We start from the raw sequence: 8,900 nt of genomic DNA on the forward strand, positions 1-8,900 counted from the left end.
TGCTATCCTTCGGAGTGACAATGGCCGTGAGTTCATTAATGAGTCCCTCCGTGAGTTTTTAAATTATAAAGGTATCATCCACCAGAACTTCTGTGCCTATACCCCACAACAAGATGGGGTAGCCGAACGGAAAAACCGTCACCTTATTGAGATTGCTCAGGCACTCATGATTCCTGCATCCATACCCTCGTACCTATGGGGCGATGTTGTACTCACTGCAGCCCATCTCATTAATCGAATGCTTTCCCGTGTTCTCAAGTTCCCTTAGCCCAGTTCAAAGAATCCTTCTCTTCTACCCGGCTTTTCCCAGATGTTCCGCTTCGAGTGTTTGGGTGTACTGTGTTTGTTCATAATCATGGTTCCCACAGTAAATTCGCTCCTAGGACTTAAAAATGTGTCTTTGTTGGGTATCCGCTCCATCAACGGGGCTACAAATGTTATCAGCCATCTTCTCAAAAGTACTTTATCACCATGGATACTACCTTTCAAGAAGATAAACCTTTCTTTCCTATTAGTCCTCTTCAGGGGGAGACTTCGAGTGAAGAGACTAACACGTCATCCACTTATTCCATTCCTGTAGACTTGTTTCTTGAACCAATTCCTGACACTAATCCTGGCCCTCCCATTCCTGACAATCCTATCCTTCCTACAAAACAAGTTCCTTGGATAACCTACTATCGGAAGAATCTATGAAAGGAAATAGTTTCCCCTCCTGCTCCACCGGAAAGTGTTCAAGAATCAGAACCAGAGCCAACTCAAGGTAACCATATTATTGATACTAATAATTTTGTTGAAAGTAATGCAGTGAACACTGATGATGCAGCGACTCTTGACAAAATTAGGAAGGATGAGAGTAATGAATTCCCCCCTGATGATGTTCAGGAGACTGAAAATGTGCAGCAGATGAATACAGAGGAAAAGGATAACAAGACTAGTGAAATTGATGCCACCCTAGACTTACTAATTGCCCTGCAAAAGGGAACAAGGTCCTGTACCAAGTACTCTATGAAAAGCTTCTTATCTTACAGTAGCTTGTCAACAAGATTCAAGGCCTTCACTACTAGTCTGGACACTGTGACTATTCCAGGAAATGTGTACAAGGCTCTGGAAATTCCTGAATGGCGAACTGTAGTCATGGAAGAAATGCGGGCTCTCAAGACCAACAAAACATGGGATCTGGTTGCTCTTCCTAGAGGTCACAAAACCGTCGGGTGCAAATGGGTGTTCACAGTCAAGTACAAATCTGATGGGGACTCTCGACAGATATAAGGCCAGATTAGTCGCGAAAGGGTTCACTCAAACATATGAGGTGGACTACTCATAAACTTTCTCGCCAGTGGCAAAACTCAATAATATTTGGGTTCTTCTCTCTGTTGCTGTGAACCTAGACTGGTCTCTATATCAGTTGGATGTAAAAAATGCGTTTCCAAATGGTGAGTTAGAAGAAGAGGTTTATATGACCCCTCCTCCAGGGTTTGAAGCGCAGTTTGGGAGTCAGGTGTGCAAGCTAAAGAAGTCGTTGTATGGTCTGAAACAGTCCCCTAGAGCCTGGTTCGATCGGTTCACTACCTTTGTCAAAACCCAGGGTTACATTCAAGGTCACTCTGATCACACCCTGTTCACTAAGAAATCAACATCAGGGAAAGTAGCAGTGTTAATCGTATATGTTGACGATATTATTCTGTCAGGGAATGATTCTGTAGAAATTGACAAGCTGAAACAGAAAATGGCAGAAGAGTTTGAAATTAAAGATCTTGGTTTCTTGAGGTACTTCCTAGGCATGGAGGTAGCAAGATCAAAGGAAGGGATCTCAGTGTCTCAGAGAAAATATACGTTAGACCTTCTACAAGAGACTGGGATGACTGGGTGTAAACGTGCAAATACTCCAGTTGAGGTCAACAATAATCTGGTCAACTCAGTAGACGACGTACCAGTGAACAAGGAGAGATATCAACGTCTTGTAGGGAAGCTGATATATCTCTCACACACCAGACCTGATATTTCATATGCTGTGAGTTTGGTAAGCCAATTTATGCAAGTCCCGTGTGAGAGACACATGGAAGCTGTTACCCGGATTCCGAGATATCTGAAGTCAACGCCTGGGAAGGGCTTGATGTTCAGGAAAAATGATAGAAAATGCATCGAAGCCTACACTGACTCAGACTGGGCTGGTTCCACTACTGACAGGAAGTCAACCTCGGGGTATTGTACCTTCGTATAGGGAAACCTCGTTACAAGGAGGAGTAAGAAACAGGGTGTCGTGGCTAGAAGTAGTGCCGAAGCTGAATACAGAGCTATGAGCTTGGGTATCTGTGAGGAAATTTGGTTGAAGAAGGTATTAGTAGATCTTTATCAAGAGAGTCATGACCCGATGAGACTCTATTGTGACAACAAGGCTGCTATCAATATTGCTAATAATCATGTTCAGCATGACAGAACCAAACATGTTGAGATTGACCGACATTTTATCAAAGAGAAACTTGACAACGGTAGTAGTTGTGTTCCCTATGTTCCATCCAGTCAACAGATTGTGGATGTTCTGACTAAGGGCTTACCTAGACAGATGTTTGATACTTATATTAGCAAGTTGGATCTCATTGATATTTATGCCCCAACTTGAGGGGGAGTGTTGAAATGGTGTTTTAGCCCTAAGGGCATTTTAGTCTTTTACTCCGTGTCTACTGTCTAGGGTTTCTCTCTGTTTGGTTATTTATACCTGTCCTGTGTTGAGTACGGTGTATCAGAAAATTAAAAGAATAAAAATTCTCCTCTCCCTGATCTAGAGTTTCCACATAAATCCGTGTTTCTGTTCTTCTCTTCTCTTTTCAATAGATAGCAGTAAACGTAAAACATTAGTGGTGAATGGAAAACCAATATTACAGTGGTTGATGTTGTAAACCAGGTCTCTAATAAACTAAAGCTAACAAACCATGAATTGCAGATATACCTGTCTGCCTTGACACTTGAATACTCCAGATGGCATATGATGAACAAAAGTAAGTGTGTAGCCCTTTTTGTTTTATCGCTGTAAAGGGTTGACCAGTTACTGGAACATCATATGCAGCCTTTAGCAAACTGAGAAGTCTCAATGTTCCATCATCAAAGGATAAAAAAACGCATCTAACCAGAATAGGGTCATTGTAAATAAAAGACAGTTAATAATACAATACATTAACGTGCCTAATCCACATTCTATCAAGATAAAATACGTACCTAGGATTAGGAAGCCAGTCCAGACTATATATTATCCTCGGTGCTGGATGAAGGTCCCACAACGGACGGAAAGGATCTCTGATATAGAATTGTAATGATTAACATCAGAATGCCACAAAGTTGAAATGAAACAATATAATGTGAACTTACCAAAAAAATGTAAACTATATGCAATGAGCACAAGAATAAATGGAATAAGAAATAATTTCATTAGAGAGCCTTCCTATGGTCCATATGGAAGGAAAGCAGTAAAACCGCATTTTCAAGGATAAAAAAGATGCTTTGATAGCTTTTTCTATTCATTATCGTTTATGGCCTTATCATGGTGTAAAAGTTATCTGGGCTATCACAAATCACAATTATGTCTCATCTTCTCTTATTCCCGATTGGAAATGATTTTGGTAATTCCTTGGATAGGAGCTTTTCCCCCCTCTTTTTTAGTTCCATCTCATCAATCAACACAATGCTTTTCTCCACTGGGTGTTATTTTTTGGATAAGATGCCCTTCTAGTATAGTAAGTGCTCACCTTGTCCGGTGGGGACCTTTTTCTGTGCCCTTTTATAATTCTTTCCTCTTGTCTAAATGAAAAGTTGGCTTTATATATAACCCAATAATAATAATAATGAAAAATAAAATAAGATAAATAACTCCACCAACCTTAGGTCCCAAAATTTTAGACCTCCATGACCAGCAGTAAGTATCACATTTGCACTTTCAGAACCGCTGCACACAATAAGAAAATATATGCATACTTCTAATTTCAACCTGAACATAAAAGCTTTTAATAAAATAGATTTTAGACTGGTCATCTAACAGTGGAATTTTTTTTATATCCAAGATTGTCTGGGTGCACCTCAACTATTTTTACTGGACAACCCAAATGAGTTCAGCTTGAACTCCACTACAAACCTTTCACTTGGTGCCCATGCAACAGCTCTTATTGGAACTGTATCTGCACTAAAACGAAGTAAAGGCCTCGTATCTGAAGAAAATAAAAAGAGAATGATGACCATATCAATTGTGATTGCACATGCCAAACTTGAAATACAAACAAGAGAAGAAATTAGAAACACAAGTTCAGATAAGTAAAACAACCTTCACAGGAACTGTTTGCAGAAAACTTCCACAATGCAACCTGGATGAATGAACTATGTTTTAGTCATCATAAAATTAAAATTCAAAACAACAAGAGAAAGGACTACCCAACGCTGGATCAGGAATTGTGTCAGTAGAAAAGTTGTATTGGCGACAATCAAAAATAAGAAAAAAAAATTAAAACGTGTATCATTGGGAAGAGAAATCATCAGGAACTTCAATTTTTTCATGCTCCTAACAACATTTTATCAAAAGAATGAGTAAGCAGTTCTAGGAATATCTGAAACCAAATGAAGAACTAATTCTCCCTAAATCCAAGAAGAACAACTCATTTAGAATGTCATTAATTAATTTATTTATTTTGCTATGAACAACGGTAAAAGAAAAGGGAAATTAAATAATAACCGTTCCATCATGACATCCAGCGAGTAGATAATCATAAGGAGGTGTTTGCGACCATTCCACTGTCAGAGGGATGCTGCAGCACCAAGAATGGACAATGAATTAGCAGTAACAAGAAAGTTAGGGACAAAAATAAACTCGTGAGAAATAGCTAACACGTAATGCAAATTTACCAAAACAATGACAACAGTCATAACCCAGAATATATTTAAAAAGAAAAGAAAAATGAAAAAGAATGCTTAATCACTTAAATTTAATCCAATCAATTCCTTTAAGGGATGTGGTTGATCAGCAAGGAAAAAGGGTAAATGTCCAAATGTCAATATTTCGTGGAACCTAAGATTAATTACCGGATTCAACAAGAATGAACTGAATAGTCTTAAATGTACTTCATAATACGACTCTTTCTAACAACAGGCAAAACCAAGAACTTCATTCAAAAGTTTTCCAGCTTATATAAGATATCTCGATGACAAAAAATAATTAATCAGAAACAAGAGAAGATTGGCCGTACATGATGGTGGTGTAATGTGCAATTATGCAGAGAGTAATTACCATCTCTAAGGCAGCCTATTCTACTCTTCAATTTATAGCAATACTGAACACATTAGGCTTTCTTTTCACAAAACTGGGTTGTGTTAAACTTGAAGAGTTGTCATGTCATTAAATTAAAAATAAACACTGGATACCTCTGTGTATTTGCATTTCTCAACATCGAGCATCTGAAAATAGGCTTCAACTTCACAAAGCGAGGATCTGTACCCTCCCCATTGAATTTAGAATAGATGGCCTTCACTGCATGGGGAAAAGGAACCTCCCAGCTGCAATTAGTTCATATGATCAATCATATAGTGCAGTTCCCAATAAAGAGCCGTTATTGTAAATCATTGGAGGCACATAGTAAATAATAAAAGTTAAAACCTCAGAACAACCGAGGATCAAGAACAGCAATTAAACTAGGATAACACAAGCACTTTAAGGGCTTACTTTGTATTGTATATAGTGTAAATGTATCTATATAATTTCTTCAAAAACCACACACTTCAAAAGTAGTTTTTATGCTATGACATGCTCAAATAAAACGTGATTCATCCTAGCAAACAAGTAATGTCAAAAAATCCAATCCATTGTGATAGAAACTCCATGAAAACCGATTCTTGCTTTAGCAGTAAAAATCTGGGTCGTATTCAACACTAAGTTTTAATTGATCTCAAAAGGAAACATCGAGGAGATTAACCAACATACTTCCAAATCTAAACCCACGAGAATAATTACATATACGCAGGAAAAAATAATAAATTAAATAAATAAAAAGTTATGGAAAAGAATGAACAAAAAGAAAATTAAACACATAGTAACTGAGCAAATACGTCACGAGACAGTTAAAGTTGTTTAATTACACTTCTAGAGATCCATTTCCCAGCAAGACAGCAAGGTAGCCCATTCGGAGCTTGCAATTGTCAGTACTCGCATTAGTTGGCTTCCATTTCAAATCCCATGCTACCTTTCCATTGTGAGCTAAGCACAGTACGACTCTTGGCAAAGCAACACTCTCGGGAATAGAAAATTCAATTGAGCTAGTATCTAAGACAGCATTCCCTGAAATGTTCTTACATAATAGATTGTCTTCCCCAGAATATTCACATACAACATTCTCATTTGCCTCAAGACTGATAGCATTGGATCCATCTTCTCGATTCTCTGTAAGTGATAACATTCCCACGTCACCAACATGATTCTTAGGCTCAGTTTTTCTTCTCACTCTTCTCTTCTGCGCAGGAACTTCATCTTCAGAATTGCATGTAGAAACTTCTTGTAAGGTACTCCTCTCTCTTTCCACACTGTTTTCCAGTAATACAATATTTTCAGAATTTTTGGGGACACCATCCATCTCAAGTAAGTTGGATGAACCCACCGGGTTTTCAATAGAAAAGGCCTGAACAAGTGGGCAGCTGTCACCCTTCTTATCATTGGATTCTTCTTGTTTCTTTTTGGGTCTTCCTCTAGGCCTCTTTGGTTGAGGTGGCAAGCCCGATGCCCCATTTTTCTTGCGCCCAGATGGTCTTCCTCTAGGCCTCTTTGGTTGAGATGATAAGTCTGCAGGTGGCTCTTCTACATTGGTCGGTTCATAGCTTTCAGTGCCATGCACAAAACACCATATCTGCACCATACCTCTTCCAGTGAGCGGGATACCCATCTTGTGATAAGAAGAACCAGGTGGATGAGCAGAAACAGCAATAAACTGTCATACGAGTTGAGTCAATATATTTTTAGAACTTATAAATAGAGAGAAAGTATGAACAAAAAGAAAGCAGAGCCTATCTAAGTGAATGAAAATGAAAGTCATAAATGAAGATGAATAAAACAATTTTTACACTTGGTTTCCATACAGTTTAGCTTAAAAAAAGACAAATAGAAGAGGAGGGATACCTCACATTTGATAAGGGAGTCGGTCCTTTCATGAACTTGAGGACACCAATCTAACGCCCAAACAGGTCCACCAACGTGCATAGCAAAGTTTCTGTCAAAAAATCAATAAAAATGATTGATTGAATGTACACATCAACTGCGGAAGATACGATTACACCAGACACCAAAAAAAAAAGTAGCTTCACTTCATACACAATCGACAACACTATCCCACCAATTGAAACTACCATAACTAACAGCAGAAGATATCAAAACTCAAAGTAGTACCCCATCAGGAACATTACGTATTTTTAATCACATGATAGGCAGAAAGCTCCACTCACAAATGTGAGGGAAGGATTCCTACTGACAAAAGAGCAAAATAACATATTTCCATGGTATGCAGTCTTTCTAAAGTACTTGTGCATTAGCTGCGACATAAATTACCTTAGACACGGGCCATTATGTAACCATTACATCTGTTAAACTGGAGGACCTTGACACTCAATACAGAGTTTGTTATTCCTTATATTTCCAACGATGGTACCAACAAAAACCATAATTTCCGAAAAAAAAACAAACAAACAACTCCAAAACACCATACCGAAAGTCCAGAGATGTAGTAGCTCCAGGGGGTGCTCCATTCTGTGTATCAAATTAAGACTTGTGTTAGTTCTTAAGGCTGCATGAGAGCTACAGTTAATCACCTAAAAAGAAGAAAACAGTGGGGGGAAATAAAATTAGAAAGAAAACACCAAAATATTAAACATGGCCTACAATCCAGCACCTTTAGAACAGCTGCAGAAGAAAACTGTGGCAAGGTTATCGTGATGTCAGCATCCTTACCCTCAGGGCCTCTCGAATCACTAGCAAATTTGATAAATTTCGGTTCATAATTGTAGAACCTCCATTCCCTGATTAAGTAAATTTCGAAAACAATTAAGGAAGAAGATAACACGATGTTCAATACATTGCATGCCAAGCACAAACCACAACATCTCCAACAGTTAAACAAGTATTAAACTAACATGCAGCCATTATGTACCTCAGAAAAATTGTCGATGATGCAAAGCGCTGAATATCACTTTCATCAATTCCGCCATCCTCTGCCTCACAACAGAGCTCGACAATTGTATCCATGGCGTTAAAATGGTTTTCAATACAGTGATCAAACTCTGAAACCTTAACCTTGGGGCCATCTAAACGACCAGTAGGTTGGTGTTTGTTGACTGAAGTAGTAGTAGTAGTAGCACCTGGTTTGTTCTGAGCTGTTTTCTCCGATTTCTTCTTCTCCCGAGCCGGTGGTTTCTTCTTCCCTTTCTTGCTGCTAGTGCCAATGGATGGTTGTGGTTGAGGTTGAAGTTCTTCCATTGCCACTCTCCTTCTTCCTTCGTAATGCTTTGGAAATTCCCAATTTTGTTAAGCTTGTGGAGATTCGAACCCTAGACGGTTTCCAATTTGATTTATTAAGGAGTATACTTTTACGGAGATTCGAACCCTAATCATCAGTCTACCATCTGTAAGGCTGTACGGGACTGCTGTTTTTACGAGACTTTCTAAACGCTTCGTGGTTTTTATAGTATATTTTTTACAGAAAGTTTCATTGTTTCTTTGGAATTCGGAATTAAACCACCAACTTCAAATTTACCTTTCTTAAATTTTAAATTCAATTATTTTAAGATGTAACAATTTTATTTTGAATTTTGAGTTTTTTTCTCGTCTCCAAATTTCAAAATTTATATTTATAATTTCGATATTTCATTAAAAATTCACTTTCAGT

The 8,900-nt window shown here is 38.2% G+C and overlaps 1 protein-coding gene across 1 annotated transcript in view; it reads right to left on the minus strand.

The window, feature by feature from the left end:
- The window catches only part of LOC120089853, a 14,283-nt gene extending 5,630 nt beyond the window's left edge, over window positions 1-8,653 (minus strand). Inside the window, exons 1-12 of the mRNA XM_039047266.1 lie at window positions 8,166-8,653; window positions 7,908-8,034; window positions 7,725-7,765; window positions 7,142-7,232; window positions 6,112-6,953; window positions 5,401-5,532; window positions 4,715-4,787; window positions 4,310-4,349; window positions 4,124-4,196; window positions 3,872-3,937; window positions 3,214-3,291; window positions 2,948-3,120 (exon numbers count right to left, since the gene is read on the minus strand). Of these exons, the coding sequence (XP_038903194.1) occupies window positions 2,948-3,120; window positions 3,214-3,291; window positions 3,872-3,937; window positions 4,124-4,196; window positions 4,310-4,349; window positions 4,715-4,787; window positions 5,401-5,532; window positions 6,112-6,953; window positions 7,142-7,232; window positions 7,725-7,765; window positions 7,908-8,034; window positions 8,166-8,491 (2,062 nt within the window). The 5' untranslated portion in view covers window positions 8,492-8,653. The remainder of the gene's footprint in view (window positions 1-2,947; window positions 3,121-3,213; window positions 3,292-3,871; window positions 3,938-4,123; window positions 4,197-4,309; window positions 4,350-4,714; window positions 4,788-5,400; window positions 5,533-6,111; window positions 6,954-7,141; window positions 7,233-7,724; window positions 7,766-7,907; window positions 8,035-8,165) is intronic.
- Window positions 8,654-8,900: the final 247 nt, after the last annotated feature.

The sequence above is a fragment of the Benincasa hispida genome, chromosome 11, assembly GCF_009727055.1.
Source record: "Benincasa hispida cultivar B227 chromosome 11, ASM972705v1, whole genome shotgun sequence".
NCBI classification, from domain to species: domain Eukaryota; kingdom Viridiplantae; phylum Streptophyta; class Magnoliopsida; order Cucurbitales; family Cucurbitaceae; genus Benincasa; species Benincasa hispida.